Below are 23,110 nucleotides of genomic sequence, written 5' to 3' on the forward strand. Positions count from 1 at the left end.
TTATTTGATAAGGGATATTTTAGAGCTACACAGTTAAAGCTCACATACAAATTATAAGCAGAAGCTTATAACACAAAGTGGAATGGGGGTGGTCAAGAAATATAGACAGGCTGACAGTTTGGATGCATATCCTTAAGGAGAATAACAATACAAAATATTAAATTCATAATGCTGCAGAAAATATTCTATGAACCAAGCAACACAGGAATGGAGAAAAGATTTTGTTGATATGGGTGACTCCAGGTAGGGCTACAGAAAATAGGAAAGAGAAGGCTCGAATTAATGGAGAAAGCTGGGAGGGGCAAGGTATCGGGGACAAATAAATAGAGAAGGAAAGGTAAAAGTGCAATGAGGCCAAAAAGAAGTTTGGACTGCAGTTTAAAGACTGCATTCCTTACAGGAATTTATATCAGAGTATAGGCAATGGAAAAGGATATGGAAGTCCTACGTGAAGAAGACCTGCTCCGATAGAGTTGTAGTCAAATCTAGAACAGATGCTGCCGTTAAAAGTGGGACAATTAATGGGGCATACAATGTACTACATGATAAATGTATCAATCAAAAGCAGTTAGAAAGACTGCTTTTCCAGTCTCTTCCCAATGTACAAAGGAACAATGGGAGTACATATGCATAGCTTCTAAGTATGTGGCAAAGTCCAGAAAGGTTTAGGGCTTTTAGCTGAAAGTGCTTGCTTGGTATTTCTATACCCCAAGCTAATTTCAAAAGAATTTTCCTCAGGCTGACAGCAAATGTTAGAGCTGTAATAAGAAAGATACAGGTACCTGGGAATTGTTGGGAGTGTAATGAGCAGACAGATTTTAAAAACGCCCTACAGAGTAGTCTGTCAGAAATATTGGGGAAGCAAATGGTGTAATTAAGAAAATGATTCTTTTGAGCTGGGATACAGGATCTAAATTATAGTAAGGCCTTAAGTTTAATTCTACAGGCTGCCAAAAATGCAATTACTAGAAAACTAGAAAATTAACATAAGACTATAAATCAACTTTATTTGGAAACCACAAAAAATTCTAATGAAACACAATACAAAAGGTCAATGAAACCGATAAAAAAAAATACATTAATAAAACAAAAAACAATTTTCCTTTTGTGTCTGGGCTCTAGAAGCCTTTTAGAGAGTATAAATTTGTCCTTGCCCTACCAAACATACATACATTCACTAATTACTAAATTAAATAATTAATTAATGCTTAAAACACATTTTTTTAAAAAACTGTTATATTAAACATGTTCAACTGTATTCCTTGTTCATACCCAAAGGGAAAAGTGTGTTAAATTTCAAAATAAAAATTGATTCTTAACTGTTTTTTTATATATCATTTATTCATAGATTCATAGATTCTTACTAGGCTAACTGCTCCTCATAACCTTTTTATTACATACTTGTTCCAATATTGTTGCTTGTAACCCAGAAGGATTGCCATCATGTGTTTGTTGGAAAATGTGTAGCTACTGGACTAACCTCATTACCTTTCCTAATATTTCTTAAATGCTCTTTCAGCATAGCTGGAAAACTTATTTTGCTTTCCCCAATGTAATACTTTCCACAGGAGCATCTTAAAGCATATATTACCCCTCACTTATATTACCCCTCACTTAGCTGTAACAAGTTTTTTAGCATTAACCTGGGGAAAACTTCTCACTATATGCTGATACCCTACACACTTACCACAAGGAAAAGTGCCCTTTAGAATTACCATATTATATCTTGCTACATTAGAACTAAATTTACCATGAACTAGAAAATCTTTTATATTTCTCCCTCTCATATAAGAGAGCCATATTGTTTTTATTATTCAAAAAATTCAACCATGCATATCTTTCCAAGATACCTGTAATAATACTTTACCAAATCTATACATTTTTCTGAAAATAAGGTAAATTTAGTAACGAAATATACAAAATCACTTTCCATTGTTATTTCTGCTCTTATACTTTTGTTGGTAAGACCTTATCTCTTTCATATTTACTTTCTTCACAGTTTCACTAATCAAATCTGTTTATAACCCCTATAATAAACATCTGAACTGCTCTAATTCGTGTTTATATTTATTTGCATCAATACACAATCTTCCAATTCTTACTAATTCACCATATGAAACTAATTCTACAGTATGCGATTGGTGGCAACTAGTTCCATATAATATATAATCATAATGCTCAAATTTTCTACATATTCTTGTTTTAATGGTTCCATTGCATGAACAAAGAATGCAATTGGAAATGTTTAATATAATAGTTTTTTTTAAATGTGTTTTAAGCATTAACTGATTAATCATTTAATTAGTAATTAGTGAATGTATATATGTGGGGTAGGGCAAGGACAAGTCTATACTCTGTAAAAGGCTTACAGAGCTGAGGAACCAGAGGAAACTTTTTATACTTGTCTTTTGTTTTATTAAAGTATTTTTTGGGTTTCATTGGCCTTTTGTGCTATAAATCAACTTTACTTTATTTATTTAATGTAATGAATATTGTAGAAGAGATAAAGAACTGGGAAGGAACAACTGCATAGACATAACTGAAATTTGTATGAGCAATACATCCAAAATGTTCAGGAGGAGGAGTGAGGTTTAAGGAAAGACCAGAATTGAACAATTTGGGCAATATTGGACTAATTGACAGTTATAAAGAAAGAAAACACACACAAACATGCATATGTAGTTAAATGAAAAAATGCTAATATTGTTTGTCTCCTTTGTTGTTATGTGATAATTTAATTAAGGAGATAAAACAAAACTACAACGTGTGTGCTTATGAAAATTTTACCAAGAATGCATGGGACTCTTCCCAAATCAATGTAGTGAATATAAAAATGTACTCAAAAAATTATTGATCTGTTTTTACATGGTTAATGGATAGTTACAAGACACGGGCTCAAGCTATACAAAACCTTTTGACACTAGTTTAATCATATGAAAATATTAGATACCTGTGCCTTATGTAAGGAACTGATTCTTAGTTGTAGATTCCAACTATATCATCATACAGAAAGGCTCAAGGTTCTTAAGAAGTGTTGAAGACATCTGTGATGGTAATTCTGGCATGAAATGGCTATGCCTGAAACTATTATAAAAACTCATTAGGACCACACACTGTTAAAATCAAATAAAATGAAAATGTGACCAGGCTGAACAAAAGTATTCCTTCATTGAAGAAACAATGAATTAAAGTGTGATACACAGTGAAAGCTATGCTTAGACCCATCACCTTCAAAAGGGACAAACCAGACCACACATTAATTAAAGGAACAAGAAAATAGAACAACAGAAAAAGTCTTGTCCCTGAGGGCAAAGTGAGCCCTTCTTACTGTGCAAACTGCTAGGTAACAAGTGTACTGTGGACAGAAACAGGTGGTAGTAGCCAGACTCCAGTTGTCCTCAGAAGCAAAGTAAAATATTTTAATTAAAAATGTTAACCCAATCATCAAATCTCACACTCATAACAAATTCAAAGTAAGAAAAGCAGAGATTTTATGTCAAAAATGGAAAACCTGTCAGAAAGGTCCTCTTAAGACATTACAGCACACAAGCAGTTCTCTCCAAATAAAAGCAAATGGGGACTCACCTGAAGAGAGAAGAAGAGCACAGGGGCAGTTCTCTCTGAAAGAGAGTGACTGGGGACTGATGGTGTAGCTCTACCATGACAGGGGTTAATGACTAAAACCTGAATTGTGCAGCCCTGGTCCATGCCTGTCCTGTATTTAGTAGGGATTGTTGAACCTAGTGAGGGCTGTTCGGCAACAAAAATTATGACAAATATGAGGAAAGAATGAAGACTTCCATGCATCAGTCAAGTTTGCAGAGATGGAAGAGAAGCTCTCCAAAACTTCAAAGTATGTTATACTTTTAAATAACTATATACAAAAGAACAATGATAACTGAATGAAGTGTGTTGATATATCATAGTTATTCCATCTTTAGATATATAGACAATGTATGTAACAAGTACACAAAAACAGTAAAATCTGACACAAAACAAAATGAGCCATTAAAAATCCCAGATCCAGAAGACCCTGTAAAAGAGAAACTTCTTGTAGTTCAAGACAACCTACAAATCACTTTTTGGTATGCTATAAAAATAGACAAATACCAAGCTTATGAGGAGAGGGAAGAGGTTTAGGAAGATGGATAATTGGTGAAACAATTAATGGCAGGTTCTTGAATTCAGTAAGCTGTTGTTGGTTCACCGTGTCAGCACATTACCAAAGTAAGGAAAAAAAATGTAAATGCAATGTTTCATTAATCCTGTCACCACCACTATGTAACGGTATGTGGTAGACAGTTAACTAGCAATTATTACCAGCAGGAAACTAAGGAAAAAAGAAGAGCACAATGACCGGGAACATGCAGATTTACCATATACTAATGAAAAACAAGGCCCATGTCAAACAGCAGCAGCAACGGCATACTGTGTCAATGAGCACCTTGTGCTTCAAGAGGTAAAGTCTACCAGTATCTCCTACATTTTAGGAAGTATTAAAATATGCCAATATATACCATTCCCACTGAAGTCACTTACACGTTACTCCCGTCCTTTCCACTAATCCTCAAAAGACCATTCTATGTCATTCTGCTTGCTTACCTGGTATGTGTTGTCAAAGCTGTCGTACATGAATCTGGTAATAAGTGAGGTCTTCCCAACTGAAAAAAAAACAAAAAGAATTCAGCTTGCATAAGAAATCAGAATTTTACGACATTTATAAACACCTCATGAAGCAGAAGTTCCCAGCCTTTCTTCATGCATTAATATGTTACACTAAATATCATGTTGATAAAGTACAACAGAAAAGTGTTTACATGACAAGAGTTTCAATCAATAGAATTCGGTATACTGACAAACATAACACCACAAGGTATTGCCAACACTTCATTTACCACTACATGTAGCTTGGTGTGCATAGTTATGCGTACTTTAATAAAATGGGATCTACTAATGTACCCCCATATCTCCCTCCCTAATACCTCTAAAACAGACCTCAAGATTAACTCTAGAAGCAGATTGATTTTACTGGAGAGACTTGTATGCTTTAGTGGAAGAAATAACTGTATTAGGCAATGCTTTTAGCTAGTCTGTGGTGCATTTTAGAACTCTGATCTTCAGATCCAGTTAGCTAGTCTGTGGTGCATTTTAGAACTCTGATCTTCAGATCCAGTTCATAAAGCTAAGAGAAAGAAATGCATAATTTAAAAAATGAAAAAGGTTGCACTGAATGTGCAAATGTGCTTAACATTGACTTCTGAATGAAAGGAGAGGTGCAAAATTTTGTACATGTGGGAAACAAGCTGTACCAAAGGATGTCTTCATCTGCTGGCCAGACAAGAAAGGGGAAGGAAGTTGGCCTGTTAAGATCTCGGCAAGGCTTCTATCAGTCCATCTTGAACAGAAAAGACAGCTATCTGAACCTCATCATACCCTATCAGAAAACAGACCGAAGAACACTTCTACGTGTTTTTGAAGGTCTTACTTGTTCTATAAACATTGTGCAGCCAGATTTGTACTCTCGGTATCAACAAACTAGTGGCAACTGGGAAAGCAAAACTATAGGAACTGACAGTACCATCATAAGTGCTTACAAAAAGGCATCTTCAACATACAGGTTTGAGAAGATAATAAAATTATAGCAAAGGCTTCAAATGGTTGCGACTGCCTTAAAGGAAGTAGCCAAACACTGAATTTCTTAGATTTCATAACAGAAAGATAAAAACTAACTTCTTATAACAAATTTACTACATTTTCCTTATAGACAACTTGCTAAACGTATCCTCTTGTTTTATCTTGTTCAGTAATATCCAGGTCTCTTTCTGTACCTCTTTGTATCTACTAATCTTAATTTAAATATGTTCTTGGACCGTATCCTGGTTATCGATCAGTCACAGTACCAGCATAATATATATATACTATCACCTTTACACACAGCATTCCTTACTAGCTTAAATTTTACATGGATAGCAGTCGGACATCCACCCAACACTGAGTTCCTCTCCACAATCGCCATGGCCTAATCAAAAAAGCAGCAGAACAGTGTTGCTAATGAATGTAAAAGTTGCCAGAAACAAAACAAACATGTATAATAACTAGATCTCACACATCCTCTCTCTCAGTGCTCTAATGTTCCCTTCCTTTGTGAACTGCAGCCACTGTTAATGCTAATATTAACATCATAATTGTACTGTAGTTTGTGTATAAACAGAATGTATAAAGGTTTTTGAGATTTCTCCTAAAGACACTCTCCATCTGCTGCTCCAGAAGTAATTACTGTATCCACAGCAAAATATAAGAAAACAGTACAGTTGAGGCTTTTGTAGTTTACAAACATGTTCAAACATTATGAATACCCGCTCCCTTGGCCCTTCCCTCTTGGCTGCAGTCTAACTATAATTCTGCATGTCGCTTCCTAAACGTGTCTCCACTTTGCAGTCACATCTTGGGAGTCAGCATTAAAACCACTGCTCTCTCATTCTGCAACATGAACCTGACTTCAAGATTACAAGTCATGCTTGCATGGGCAACCTTATGCAACAGCTACACAGAGGCAAAAAGAATTCACCAATTCACTGATGCACCCTTGGAATGGTTCTAAGGCACCCAAGTTGGGAACCACTACTACAGACTGTGTAAAAGAGGAAGGGAGCAGGTGCATGGCATCAGGACATATGCATAGAATATGAATTGCCTATTGCACCATTCAGTGTGCTACACTCACACATTATCTCTTCAGACAGTATTGTAAAACATCTCACAACACTTGATATAAATGAACCAAATTATATACTTTTAAGCAAGATTGTAAATGCCTTCCACCAGCAAAAAATGATGTTAAGAGAATGCAGCACTATCAAAATTTCTGAAAATGTATGTTGGAGAGGGTATAATGTACAGAATTCTATGAAGCAACAATCTAATGAAGTTTGCACAGATCCACCACACTGAGATAAAGACTCCAAAAGACATTCTAGAACATGCAGCAGCAATAAGAAGTATAGGTGCCTATGTCTGAGCTACCATGGCAGACATATGGACAACAGGAAAAATACATGTCCACACACATGCCACAAAGACCAACAATGATCGGGACAAATCAGACGGATTCTGAAAAATCAAGGGAAGGTAGTGCTGTACTAATGGATGAAGAAGAAACAGGGTGTGAACATGAGTGTAAAAGAAGGGACTGGTAATGATATACTATACTCCAATATGACAGTCTTATTTATTACACACAAGTGTTTTAAGTGGAAGTGGGAATGACAGGCAGACAACATATGCAATTAACCCTCTTCTGGTAGAAAATGAGTCATAGGCACCAGCATATGTAATACAGCAGTTGACTGGCTGCTTACAATGGCATCAAGGAAACAAAAATCACAAGAAATGAACCAAAAGACTACAAGTGGTATTGAGTGTTCCCCATTTTGGTATATACAGCGTTAGTGACAGACACCAAACTGCTTGAAGTCACCATAGATTAGGGTCTTAAATTCAACATTCACATCCAATATGCTATTAAAAATACATCAAAAACTAAGACTCTTATACCATGCAATGCCATATTTTACCGAGCAAGCTCATTTAGTTCTAGCATGGTCTTACTTACTAACTAGCCTTCTGTATGTTTCCTCCGTTTTCACAAACCTACACTCAATTCAAAATTATTAAGCTTGAGAATGGAACTCTCAAACTGCATTAAATTCATCCAGATAAATGATTTGGCAATTATTAATGAACATATTGTTGTACTTCATTCAGTATCTCTAAACATAACCACAATAATTCACATTTATCATATTCCTTATAGACTACAAAAATCTCAGCACAATAGCCAACCATGCTATACTACCATGTGTATGCGATACTAAATTTGGTTCAGTAGCTTTAGTTATGGTGTCACATTATCACCAGTTTGCAAAGGTTTTTACTTCAACTGCAATATTCTCATATTGCAGCCAAGTCTTACTTGTGTTTCTCTGTAATGGCTGGACATTGCTTTGCTATCATAACTGCAAACAATATTTATGCATTTCTATAATTGTAAATAATATTATGCATTTCTATAATTGTAAATAATATGTACTCAGTTAAAAGTTGCATCATCATTATGTAACTGCTATACTTTGAAAAGCTGTATGCATTCTGAAGTGTTACACTATTTGGTATTTTTTTCATAATGTCTTTGCTGAAAAGAGGTTGCATGGCCCAGTCAGACTTTCCAAATAAATACATATGCAAGAGAAACATGCCATGATACTTCATTTTGACCAAGAGGTTCATGTGCACAGTGGTCACTATTAACACAAAGATGAAGAGATGACCATGACAATACGCACCGGTGTATGCTGCTGTTTGGTGCACAAGGTAGCACACACATATTTGTGTAAACCATCTACCTCAGTCTCTGCAGCCAGCCTGCCTACATTTCGGGAATCTTTTACTAATGTGGATAGTTAATGAATTAAATGCATTGAGTAGTTCCAACTGGGTAAACCCATCTTTGAAGGAATGCTTTACCAACTTTTACATGTCCCACAATTTGGAGTTGTCAATCTACTTTTTTTTGGAATCAAGCATGTGAAAGTGAATGCCCATAAAACCACACTTTTTTCCTCACTGGCAAATACTAGCCAAGGTAACTATTAGCCATTTCTTAGAACTGTCAATGTCTGAGTTTTAGTTGTACACTTGGATAAGTACCTTGTCCTTATCATAAACTGCCACTCTGTCAGAATCTGACCATAACTTCAAAATGCCAATGCTTCTATAGTACTTCAAGACTTTAGGACAAGACATCCATGGTAATTCTTATACAGCACACTGCAGAGCTGCTAGACATTACAACAACTAGGTAACAATATGTATGCATGTCAAAAAAAGTAAGATATAAATTTGGTATAGAAATTAAACTGTCAACTATTTCTTGGATTTTAGTTCTTATTTCATAATGGCATAATAATGTTTCATAACAACACAGCAATAGTATGTGATATTTCTTCTGATACATATTTATCATGCTACCCCATCATAATATGACAAGACACTGAATCCCTCTGCAATTTGGTCACAATCCATTGTACCCTTACCAGAAGTTTTGCTGCAGACTACAACAGCAGAACTGAATGTAGCACTCTAGGGTAAAGCCTCATCAGTGCTCAGTCTTGTGGGATTATTTCACCATCTTTCTATGTCCTGTCCCATGCCTTTGCTAACACACCCAAAACAAATGGCAGGTTTTGGCAGCAGACTAGGCAGCTAACTTTACTAGTTTTAGATGCAACAAAGTCTTATTTATTCATTTGACATTCGTTTACCGTGGTGGTCTGACTGTGTCTACAGAACCCATTTACAGCAGAGGCCCAGGGAGAAAAGCTCCACATACAGTACAGTGCTAGACAGGGGACAAGGGAAGTAAATGTTCAGGGGAAAAAATAGCCAGGGAATTGTTATGGCTAGGGCCGATAGCCTAGTACCAACCTGTGAATACAAATGCTGCGTAATCCAATACAATAAAAATTACATTACAAATACTATACAAAAAATAAGTTGAAAGAACAAACTGCTACAAGATGGTGTAATATAGTACTACACATCTAAACAGTTCTATACAGTTAAAACATTACAGATAATAGTCACTCATCATACATGGTGTAGAAACAGCAGCCAGAAAGTTAGTGATGCAGACATATAGCAAGATAGTTAAGAAAAACAGAAGCAATAAAGCCTGAACAGCAGCTTAAGGATATGGTACAGAAGCAGAGAGAGAGTTAGAAGAGCTTTAGGATCTTACAGTCTGTGAGGGATTGAAATGTTGAAGAAGAGGAAGACCTGAGCATTAGGCATGCAACAGCTATCAACTTCTAGTACTCATCTATTAAAATAGAGTTACTCATCTTTTTAAATTTAAATTTTACTTATTTCATTTTGGCACCCTCTGCAAACAAAAACTCCTACTCACTGAACTCCATTACTTTCAAACTCAGCTGGACCATACTCTTAAATGCTGATAGCAATTATCCATATGAAGATCCCAAATAAGGGATGCTCGCAGCAGACACTATGATAAACTGATCATGAGGCTAGTCTGAAAAAGTCCACTTATACAGCTTTACTGCCACCACCAATACCATAAGACAACTATGGCGAATGCCCTGCTGCTGGTCAGGTAAATGTCATGCACACAAGATCCCATGAGCTACTACTGGATGTCCACACCAAAATGGCATACTGCAAATCTAACTTGTGACTTGATATTACATTATTAATGAAACAGTCTGAATGTCACCTGTCTGACAGAATTATAAACAGTGATCTGTAGAACACAGCTTGCAAAAATGGGACAGACATCACCAACTATTCCCTCAACAAAATATAATTTTCCACCAAAAAGAATCGGCTTGCAAAACCCAGTAGATACACTAAATACAATGAGAAACACCATTTGCTTTGGAATGACAGCACTGTTCATTTCAGCAATACCAAAAATGGAACCTCAATACCACATGAAGTACTTGTCAATTCAGCATAAAAATGAGACTAACTTAAGATTTTGTGACTTCCTTACCAACAGCTTCTATGGACAGAATAGTGCCAAACAGAAAGCAGGACGGCAAGATGCATTAAAAGAAAAAAAAATCACTTCCATTTAGAGAACAAAATATAGAAAGTTTTACTAAACAAATGTGACAAGCATGATTCCCAATCTGAACTCTGCAGCAAAACCAATCCAAAATGATGCTCACTAATAAATGCCTAAAGACGATTCAGCACCAAGGACAGCAGCATGCAGGAAAAAATAAAATAAAAGGACTAGCAAAAGGGTTGTTTACAAGGCGGCCCTTGCAAAGCATAATCAGTCTCAGTGGGCAAAACACAACCACCACAATGCCTGACTGGACATTCAAAGACACACTATCAATATATTATATATTATCAAACTACACTATCATAGAAGCACAACTTGTTTAAACCCCTATACCAGCAGATACTTCTAGCCAAACTGCTGTATTTTTCATATTTCATGCGACAGTCAATGATGTGTAGCAGTTCACAAATGTTATCACAATGACTCATGCAATTTACAAAAATTTAAAATTTTTAATATCAAAATGTAGCACCATTAACCAAAAAGTAATCCAGCCACTCAGTGCTGCCAAGTTGCATCCCACTGCTATGGTGGACTATATAAACAGCCTATACAATACACAAGAGTTTACTAAGCAAGTAGTGAAAGCAGTAGTTTGCCAGACCTTTGGTTAATATCACACACACACCTTAAAGAATCACAAATCCCTAAACTGCATGCCTTTCAGATATGGGAGAAACTAAAGACTACCCAGAGAAAACCCACACCAACAAAGCCAGGACATACAGACTCACCACAGAAGGCACACCAGCCAAGAACTGAACAAGAGAAACTCTTGTTGTAATATGCCAATTCAGGTCACTGTACAGCCCAACAACAATAATGGTTACATAACTTTGCAACTAGGTAATCCTGAGGTTGAAGGGAGAACACAGTGAATGTGTCATACTGAAATTCTAGAGAGCTAGGCACTGGACCCCAAAATGGTGGCATGGCTCAGAAAGAAACCACATGATTAGAAACAAAGGATGAAAGGAGGTGCTGAAATGTTAATAAGCAATGGCATAACACCTTATGTACATTTATAATGCATGTCACACTGCATAAAGACAACAAAATAAGTTAAAACTGAAGAATGAAAAAAAAAATAGGACAGAAGTCAAAGTCTTCTTTAGTGTGGGAGTCCTAAGAGACCTGTGACTCTTTGTATTATTAATAAATAGAGGTAGCTAAGATTTTATGCCAAAAAAAAAAAAAACGTGTTACTCTTCCTGGAGACAGAATTCTCAGAAAACATTCATTCTTAGTATGGTGGACTTTGCAAAGAAAGAGAGAAATGGATATAAAAGCCATAAACATCCCTAAACCAACTTATACTGTGGAAACCAAAAGGGGAGTTGTGAAGGCCAATAAACTGGGGACAGAGCAGAAATCGATACCAGAGATACAAACCGATGCTTTGAAATTCTGTATTGCATGTCATATGATCCTTCAAAGACATAAAAACACACAGTTTTGTGTTATATTAATGACATTTGGGTTACATCCACTATTCACCTCAGTGATATTTTTCTTTTCACTGTGTTACTTATGTTAGACCCCAAGTCCAGCTTTTGCACATCAACACCCAATTTAATCCAGATTTTGCAAAAGAAACCCAATGTTTGTCACAACAACTAGCAAGGACAGAACTGTCCTGTCTTTAGGACTACTACTTGTGAATTTGAGAACAGATAAAAGCAAGAGGCAAACCACCCCTCAACCCAAGGATACACAAATTGTCCAAGAGCTTCAAATGTCTGTTCTATGGTTTGAGATATTTGAATCAGTAATATAGTCAAAATACGAAGTTATTCTACTGTTGAGACATCTCAGCCACCACTTCTTAACCTCCAATTTAAGGCTTTAACATACCAAACGGAAATCTAAATACATCCAATAAAAAGCACGACAGAATCTCTAAAATCATACCACAAAACAATAAATAGAAATAAATCAAAAACAAACTGTGCAAAATCTGTAGTGTCACTTGCAGTCCTGCAAGCGTCATAGAAGATCAACACACCGCACAAAGGCCTCATCCCTACTGGGTGCTGTCCAACTCGACATCAAAAGTCGTTAGCAGGAGGAACAATACAGGACCTTCATGCAGCATCATTTCTAATGCCAAAGCAGAAAAGTGGCAAGATCAATTATTATTATAAAGCAGTTACTGGCCTCGGTGATGTCAGACAGCATCAGCTGCAAAGACGACTATCTCGATTTTAAAACTGTGGTCTGCAGATCGGGTGAATCCCAATGGTCAGGGACTAGCTGACCCTATAAAATAATCCCCAGAACATAAAATGCTTACAAAGGGTAGTCATAAATATGTTGTAACTGTCATTCCTTTTAAAAATGCACACAGTTATCCTTGTTAAATACACTTCATAAGCGATTGCTCAGTCTGTAATAGAAACAGCACTGTATAAGTGCAACAGCTGTAAAGTGACGTTTCCAGACAGGCTCCATCAACGGTGCGCCCCACATATCTGCCTCCCTAGTACCCCACCCGGTCTGCCCTCGTCCAAACTCGCTGCCTCCCACACTAGCCAGGCCTGTCCTCCCCCACAGACAGACACTGGTTCAGCACACATTCCCCATACACAATTCCAGTTAAACCGAATGACAGCTCCCGGCCTGATTAAACCTTGTGTCACTCACCGCTCTGCTCCCCAAGGAAAACCAGCTTAAATTTCCGCAGAGGGTTCCCGAACTCTCCACTGCCGTTGCCACCACCGCCACTGGAGGACATTTTGCCGAACCGAACCAGAGAAGAAACACGCGTCCGCTAGGAACGAGAACACTGGGCGGGTTCGGGACTGTCTGAAAAGCAGCGTCACAGCAACACTGCCAGCGATGCAACCCAAGCGACCTGCCCAGCTGGCACTCAACGTCACTTCCGCTAGTAGACAGTGACGTAACTACGATCGAAGGTTTGATGTCAGACTGAGACCCCATAAGTGGGTTCTATAGCGTCATATACCCGACTTCGTCCCACTCGTGGTTTTTCCCACCATTACAGCGTACCTGTAAGGTTAATTATTTATAAGGGTGTTTGTTCTTCCGTATCTCTCAAATAAAATATGTATAGGTTGAAGTTTGCATCCAAACAGCATGTAAAGTTTTAAACACACTGAACTGGGATTCAGACTGCCTTTGCTTTAGTCCTTGGTAAGGCAGCTTCATATATATAATATGCATAATCTCTAAATACACAACATAAATAATAAAAATAAAAAAACAAGTAAATGTTCAACTGACTCACTACCTTACTGGTAATGGGGTAGCACGGCACCCTACTAAAGGTCAGAGCTCCTTCCACTGCCTGCCTGTCCATTAGTATAAGTGGCCAATCACCTAGCAGGACAGGGACTGCCTTCTAAACCAAAAGAAAGAACCCTTCAAGTTTTCTAGTGCAAAAGAAAAAAAGATCTCTTGGAAGAGTTGCACCTTACTCTGGATCTTTTCAGCTGCTGAGCACAGATAAGAAACCTTTTGGGGGTTTTATAAACCAATTTTTTTACTTGTCACTGCTTAAATTGAGAACATTGTTGCTTTGCCTGTTTTTTTCTGACTAGAAATTTTGTATATGCTTGGGGTTTTACTTGACTGCACAGTATAAGGTTAATATGGTTTATCATTACCTGATTGTTGGCTTCTAGGGATTTTAACCCTTCAGTTGTGTTTGATGAACATTTATGAATCTTTAGGTGAATTTCTGTACTATGGCCATTTTTACTACAGTTCTTCTCATTACCTTCTGCTTCCAGAACAGCAAGTTAATTGTGCATGTTTTCTTTCTGTTGATTAAAAGCTTCTTTTGGAAGTTTTCACAGGAAAACTTGCTGATATTGCAGTTTCATTTCTTTAGGGTTATGATTATTTGAGGTGATGATCAAGATTATAGTATTTTAAACATTTTCTTTGTTTAAATTGTAGTTTTGGCACCATTTTATTTTTTAAACATTTCTGTCAACATTATTTCATAGTGCAAGTAAACTGTTGACGCAAGCGGTGATCGAGAGAGAAAGGTTACTGTTCACTCAGAAATTCTCGAAGTAGTTCAAGTAACACAAAAACCAAATTTATTAGTTAGAATAACAGTCGATAAGCGCTTTCACTAGCTTGTAGCTTCTTCAGATCATTGACACATCACATAAAAACCATGCGCCTTATATAGTTAGTAGCACTAATTAAAAACAAGTAATTAATTGTCACGGAAACGCTGTTCTAATATCCGGATCTTAAATAAGTAAATAAAACATAAAATAATCTATTATAAATAGAAATGAGTGAATGGTAAAAAATTGCATCTAATACTATATTGGTATGATACATATAAAGCAGCAACAATATCATCATATATTATATAAAATATAGGTCACATTCATTAAAATGCAGAGCTCAGGAATAACTTATAAAGCTTAAATAAATAACAGCATCAAATATAGTAAAGCATCATAAACATAACAACATTTAAAATATTAAAATCAGCATATATAATACCTGTTAACTAAACTGGGTAACATATAATATATATATAAATAAATAAATATAAGTAGTAGCATACATCTTCAACAAATATGTTTATATGTGTGCATATGTGATGGTTTTAATATTAATTCTCACTTGAATAAAAAACAAATATATATATATATATGTAGAGTCATGTAGTATATATAAATGTAATAAAAATGCAAAAATATATATGTGGATGTATTTATATATATAAATAAATAAATATGTATAGATGAATCTAGATATAAATATAAATAAATAAATAAATAAATACATAAGCATGTAAAATCAATTGATCTATCTACATGTATGATTAAAAATGTATATTAAGGTCTATGTGTTAAAAATGTATATATATATATATATATATATATATATATATATATTATTTAAAAAAGGGGTACATAGTGTAATATGATAGCTTGCTGTGTTATAATTAAATATATATTTTTAAAATTTAAAATTTAATATGCCTTCGTTTTTTCAACTGAGGTCTAATGGATGCCCTTTCATTTAGTCCGTGGCCTTTATCAGCCCTCAGCATAATAATCCATCTACTCTCTCTATCTTCTGTATGGTTCATTATATCTCCTCCTCTTACATTCACATTAATTTTCTCTAAAACCCTAAACCTAAATGTATGCTGTGAGTTTGTTTGCATCACATGCTTAGCTAAAGCATTCTGTGCATTGCCTTTCTTTATATTATAACAATGTTCCCTTATCCTGTCACGTAAAACCCTATTGGTTTTACCAACATAAAAACATGAGCATAAATCACAGACTGCAAGGTATATAACATCTGAAGTCATGCAATCAGCATTTGTCTGAGTATATACTTCTTTGTATGTATCTGGGTGTATGAATACTATGCTAGAATCTATCAGTGGACAAAAATTACAATGTCCACAAGCCTTTGTATAGTGATTATCAGCTAAACAAGTATTCTTCTTAGATGGGTAACACAGTAGTCTCTTAAGATTCTTCTTATTCCTATATGTAAAAGAAGGACGATCACCTATGTTCAATACCGGAATTTTTAGAAAATCTTGCTACAGGAACACATTATTATTTAGAACTAGCATGCATCCTAGACATGTGTTTAACAATATAATGAAAGGGCAAGCACTAAGAATGTCTAGACTCAATTCGAATGATAAAGGTTTTTGCACAGACTTGGATGATTTGAAAGAAAAATTTGCTGAGAGAGGATATAAATCTGATGAAGTTAATAAGCAGATTAATAATGTATTGACTTTACGATCAACAACAGGTACCCCTTATTTTGGCCCACGATTTAAGATGACTAGTGATGTTAAAGATACACCCAAAGCAACCATTAAGTTTCTGACTTCATATACAGCAGATAATAAGCAGGTCAGAGATATTGTTTCAAAAAACTGGAATATTTTACAAGCAGATACTCTATTATCAATGATTGTAGGTGATTGTCCTTCTTTTACATATAGGAATAAGAAGAATCTTAAGAGACTACTGTGTTACCCATCTAAGAAGAATACTTGTTTAGCTGATAATCACTATACAAAGGCTTGTGGACATTGTAATTTTTGTCCACTGATAGATTCTAGCATAGTATTCATACACCCAGATACATACAAAGAAGTATATACTCAGACAAATGCTGATTGCATGACTTCAGATGTTATATACCTTGCAGTCTGTGATTTATGCTCATGTTTTTATGTTGGTAAAACCAATAGGGTTTTACGTGACAGGATAAGGGAACATTGTTATAATATAAAGAAAGGCAATGCACAGAATGCTTTAGCTAAGCATGTGATGCAAACAAACTCACAGCATACATTTAGGTTTAGGGTTTTAGAGAAAATTAATGTGAATGTAAGAGGAGGAGATATAATGAACCATACAGAAGATAGAGAGAGTAGATGGATTATTATGCTGAGGGCTGATAAAGGCCACGGACTAAATGAAAGGGCATCCATTAGACCTCAGTTGAAAAAACGAAGGCATATTAAATTTAAAATTTTAAAAATATATATTTAATTATAACACAGCAAGCTATCATATTACACTATGTACCCCTTTTTTAAATAATATATATATATATATATATATATATATACATTTTTAACACATAGACCTTAATATACATTTTTAATCATACATGTAGATAGATCAATTGATTTTACATGCTTATGTATTTATTTATTTATTTATATTTATATCTAGATTCATCTATACATATTTATTTATTTATATATATAAATACATCCACATATATATTTTTGCATTTTTATTACATTTATATATACTACATGACTCTACATATATATATATATATATATATTTGTTTTTTATTCAAGTGAGAATTAATATTAAAACCATCACATATGCACACATATAAACATATTTGTTGAAGATGTATGCTACTACTTATATTTATTTATTTATATATATATTATATGTTACCCAGTTTAGTTAACAGGTACTATATATGCTGATTTTAATATTTTAAATGTTGTTATGTTTATGATGCTTTACTATATTTGATGCTGTTATTTATTTATTTAAGCTTTATAAGTTATTCCTGAGCTCTGCATTTTAATGAATGTGACCTATATTTTATATAATATATGATGATATTGTTGCTGCTTTATATGTATCATACCAATATAGTATTAGATGCAATTTTTTACCATTCACTCATTTCTATTTATAATAGATTATTTTATGTTTTATTTACTTATTTAAGATCCGGATATTAGAACAGCGTTTCCGTGACAATTAATTACTTGTTTTTAATTAGTGCTACTAACTATATAAGGCGCATGGTTTTTATGTGATGTGTCAATGATCTGAAGAAGCTACAAGCTAGTGAAAGCGCTTATCGACTGTTATTCTAACTAATAAATTTGGTTTTTGTGTTACTTGAACTACTTCGAGAATTTCTGAGTGAACAGTAACCTTTCTCTCTCGATCACCGCTTGCGTCAACAGTTTACTTGCACTATTACTATTTTTATAAAGCAAGCGTACCTTCAGTGTATAACCAGCAGACTTTTATTTCTCTGAACATTATTTCATACATTGATGCCTTATTTCTCATCTGATACTGTTTTTCATGCTGCTTCTCTTCATTTTAGGTGGAAACTAGCCCTTTTTTTTTTTTTTTTTTTACAGCAAATGAGGGATTTTTGCATTACTGAAACTACTGTCATTTTATTCAGTGCAGTGTTCAGAACAGCACCACTGCAGCAATAGACTTCAGACTGATAAGTAGAGGGAGACTAGTGGAACTTGTTGTCGTTTTTTTTAATGACTAACCATGCAGCCATTTTTTGTTATTGCTCTGGCTAGGTTTTTTGACTTGATGGACTAAGTTACAGTCCCTGCCCCCACCATATACTCCTTGTGCACCTAAAAAGCATAAAAGTAAATCAAGAAATATGCCTCAGCCTATTGCTTGTGACTCCACAGTAGCCCTGGGCAGGCTATCGAACCACTCATCTTCTTTTGACTCCACAAACTGTGTGTGACATGAGAGTCAGACATGTCCTCTGGGGCTGTACCATTGCCTGGTTCAGACATGGGAGAATCACATTTTTAGATACAGGGGAAGTCAGGAGTACAGATTCTGTTGCTAGTGTTGCTGTGTCTCCCCCCAAGGATTTTTCCAGTAGTGTAGTGCACAAAAAAAAAAAAAAAAGGAGAAAACCCACCACATTACAGGAGAACAGTCTCCAACAGTCTTTTCACCTGAACTGGTGGCTATGGCTAGATCCATTACTCAGGTTACTGATTACAGGGTGCAAACCTGTGTTATGAGAAACACCAGCACTCCCATGCCCATTCAACCACCCAAGGATCCTGATTTTAAAGGAGGTCCAGAATCTGAGGTTTCAGAAGTGTCAGAATCAGTTTCCCATGAGAATGAACAGGTTCAGAACCCAAACAGATGTCTTCTTTTCCCAAATGCTGGCTACATTTAGGTATGTAATCTGCTGGGAGCAGCCATTGTCCAGTCCTGAGATCAGCAGTGTATATGATCATTTGGAGGATGAGGCTCCAGACACGGTGAGCTTCCCTTTGTTGAATCCAGCATTGCAGGATGTTTTGAAGAAAGCTTGCAATTCTCCTCTGCTGAATGAGCCTTTGCCTAAAAAGGTGTTTAAGAAATTCAGGGTGCACTCAGCCATGCCTGGCCTCCAAGCCTCCTTATTTTCAGATCCATCTTCTGTGTTTCCAGTGACCTTTGCCAATAAAACATCATGTCTTTATCAAACCCAGACTCTCAAGATAAACTAGTCAATCTGTTAGAATCCCATGGACAGAAGATGGCTTAGTCCAGCGTGATAGTTTTTATGGTGTTTAACTACCAGTGTTTTATGTGGAAGTTTGTGCTGAGGTGCATGTATAGTTTAGTTGAGTCAGCTGCATCTTTACCTGCTGAGCAGAAAAACTAAGTGAAAGAGATTGTTTCTTGTGTTTCTCAAGTGTCTAAACATGCTTTAAAGAGTGCCATAGATGGGATCTATTCTGGGTCTAGAAATGCAGCAACGTTGATGGCGTAAGTAGGTATGCATGGTTACACAGCCAAAACTTTTCTGATAAGTTAGAAAATGAGATTATGAATTCTCCACTTGTTTCTGATTGTGTGATAGGTACAGCAGCTTACCAAATCCAAAAATACTAGGATGGCTAAGGTAAACTGATGCAAGGGGTGTCTAAAATGTTCCATTTCCCCAATAAGCAGGATACTTTTCAGTGACCAAACAAGCAGAAGTCCCAGCTGACAAAAAAATCAAGGCTCCAAAAGGAAATGCTAGGAAAAGAACTTGGCCAAACCTAATGAGGGTGTTCCTTTCCCAAAAAAGATAACCCTTTCCAACCTATGACTATGTTGAAGCTCTGCTCCAGTCATTTTTAAGTTCCTCTCTGAATGCCCTGTCTGGAAAGTTAGCTCTCAACAAGGCAGTCTGGTTGTCAGTGGTTTCCAACAAATGGGTGCTCAACATCATTGGCAGTGCTTATAAGTGGCAGTGGAAAGAACATCCACCTCCATTCAAGGCAGTTCCCCCGCACTCACTGCTCCGGACTTTGTTATTCCCTCCCATTTTCTGGCAAATGCTGGATACAGGGATCATAGAGCTGGTCCCTTTTTTCAGAGAAATTGAAAGGTTTTTATTCTAGAACATTCCAGGTCCCCAAAAAAGAGCGGTCATGAAGACGAGTATTGGATCTCTCCTTTCTGAATACTTTTGTCAAGGTCCCCAAGTTTAAGATGTTCACCTTAGAGACAGTGCTTCCTATTTTTGATGGACTACTGCATAGTGACCTTGCACTTGAATGATGAGTATCATCATATTTCCATTGCTCATCTCTTCATGATATATCTAAGATTTGTTGTGTCTGGTTTGCGCTGTCTTTTCTCTGCATTGCAATTTGGGCTATCCACTGCACCTCCGGTGTTTATGAAATGCCTTACTCTGGCAGTGGTTCACTGCCAGACTCTGGCATTCACATTTTTCCTTACTTGGATGACTTTCTGAGCTGTGTCAAGTCTGCGTCTAGGTGTTTGGAATTACTAGAGAAGGTCTCAACCTTACTGTCTGAGCCAGGGTTCAAGATGAACCTTTGAAAGTCATGCCTGACACTCTGACAAAGACTCATCTTTGTGGGGTGCTTAATCAACACCAACAAAAGAATAGCGTTTCTTCTACCAGACAATATTTCAGGAATTCTCCAGGAGGAACATCACCTCAGCAACAGATTTCCTAAAGTCTGATGCCATTCATGATTCTTGTGGTATCACTGGCCCATCTCCACATGAGGAAAATTCAATATTATGTATGAAATTGTTGGATCCAGCACCTACATTCCCTGGAATCCCAATTGCTGGTGCCGGCCTTCATCGGACAAGAATTATAGTAGGGGGAGCACAGTTGAGTATCAGTCCAGGACTTCCCTTCTTCCCACGTGCTCCAGCGCAGTCTACCCTGACAGATTCATCCAACTTTGCTTGGGGGGGCTAAGTCAATGGGAGTGCAAGTGCAAGCCACTTGGAGGGCCATTGTTGCACAGAAGCACATCACTATCAAAGAAATGTTGGCAGTGATCCATACATGAAAGTCCTCCACCACCTCTGGACTCTGTGTCCTCTTCTTGTGGTTTTGGACAACACCACAGTGATGTGGTACTGCAACACAAATGGGTAAAGGTCATTCCCTCTGTTCTGGTTGGCAACAATGGCCTGAGAGATGGATTTACAGCATTCTGTCACTCATCAGGCATCATAAATCCTATCAGGGCAAATATTATGAGAGACAGAGTAAGCAAATCCTGAACAGATTCACATGAGTGGCAGTTCAAGACAGTGATGTTTCATGATTTAGCACAAATGTAGGGAACTCCTCAAAAAAATCTTTTCACCTCCTTACAAAACAGACATCCTTGCAGCTATGCTTGGAGGACAGACACATTCTCATTCCTTTGGTCAGGAATGTTCCTGTATGCATTTCCATCCTTTCCACTAATTCGCAAGGTAATTCTGAAGATTCAGAAAGAAATGCCAAAGATCGTTGTGTGACCCCATATTGGCTCAAGCAGTCTTGGTTCTCCCTTCTAATAGTATTGGCCAAGAGCGATTACCACATGCTTCCTCACACTCTGGATTTGCTCACACAGTCTCAGGGGCTCTGGTAAACCCCAATTTGCAACCAAACAACTCACAAGTTGCAGCAACAATCACAAAACCCAAATCCACAATGCAGCTCCGGTACAATGAAGGCTGTCTTGTATACCCACGAACCAAGCTGGTCTTATAATAATCCAGAGTAAATGGATGGTTTTAGAATAAAAATATTTATTTAAATACAACAAATCATAAAACAAAAGGTAACTGATTAAGCGCTTTCATCTCCTTGCGGAGACTTCTTCAGAATCCAGTTGCCTTTGAAAATCCCTAATTTTATAACACAGTATTTGTGAACCATTGGTTGAACAAAACAACATCTTTAATTATGTAATTAATTGTTGATTATTAAAGGGCTAGCTTCCATTGAAAACCTACACAAACTACCAGGGAAATACATTCTGATAAACTGTAAAACAAGGTAAAACAAAATGAACAATACACCTTGTGCTATTTTATATATATAGAAATATTTTTTTAAAAAGTGTATAAAAATGTATATATATATATATATATATATATATATATATATATATATATATATATATATATAATATTTTTAGTATTGGAAGGAAAATACATGACACTGTAGACCACTGAACAGTAGAAATTGTAAATAAATATTGAGATATACTACTGTACTAATAAATATAGAAAATATACGAATATATAAATATTATAAAAACAGAAATATATGACTTGATCTAATAACCTATTTTTATTTTTTAATTTTTTAAAAAGCCATATCTATATATAAATATATACTAAAATTAAATAAGTAAGGAATTAATAAATAAATAAATTAATTAATTAAAATATTGATAAAAATTAATTAACAATTAATTAAAAATTCCTGTATTACATTTTACATTTCTTAGGATCCATTGCCAATAGTTTTAATGCCGGAGTTATAGATATATGGTCATTAAGTCCCTTACCACTGCATGCATCTAGTCTTAGTTGCCAGATCATTTCTCTGTACTCTAACCTCGTCTCCCAGTCACCTCCTCTATCTGTGGGTTCAATTTCTTCTAACACCCAAAACTTAAAATCAGCTTGTTTACATATCAATGCATGCCTATATAATGCATTGTTCTCATTGTGTTTATTAATATCCCTAATGTGTTCATATATTCTAGTTCTAAGATGGCGTTCAGTTTTACCTATGTAATAACACCAACAAGCCTTACAAAATGCTAAATACACTACTCCTTTAGAGTAACAACTATTATATTTTTTAGTTTTGATTATTATATCTAGACTCAGTATTTTTACTTCCTTCAATCCA

The 23,110-nt window shown here is 35.9% G+C and overlaps 1 protein-coding gene across 5 annotated transcripts in view; it reads right to left on the reverse strand.

Moving 5' to 3' along the window:
- The window catches only part of LOC122789947 (ras-related protein Rab-6A-like), a 423,726-nt gene extending 410,193 nt beyond the window's left edge, over positions 1-13,533 (reverse strand). Inside the window, exons 1-2 of one of the 5 annotated variants that reach the window (XM_044057438.1) lie at positions 13,295-13,531; positions 4,603-4,661 (exon numbers count right to left, since the gene is read on the reverse strand). In XM_044057438.1, the coding sequence (XP_043913373.1) occupies positions 4,603-4,661; positions 13,295-13,385 (150 nt within the window). In that variant the 5' untranslated portion in view covers positions 13,386-13,531. Of the gene's footprint in view, positions 1-4,602; positions 4,662-13,294 lie in introns of all 5 variants that reach the window. The other 4 variants (XM_044057437.1, XM_044057436.1, XM_044057435.1 and 1 more) reach the window with 4 other exon arrangements.
- Positions 13,534-23,110: the final 9,577 nt, after the last annotated feature.

The sequence above is a fragment of the Protopterus annectens genome, chromosome 15.part0 (assembly GCF_019279795.1).
Source record: "Protopterus annectens isolate FY-2018-M chromosome 15.part0, PAN1.0, whole genome shotgun sequence".
Taxonomy (NCBI): Eukaryota; Metazoa; Chordata; order Ceratodontiformes; family Protopteridae; genus Protopterus; species Protopterus annectens.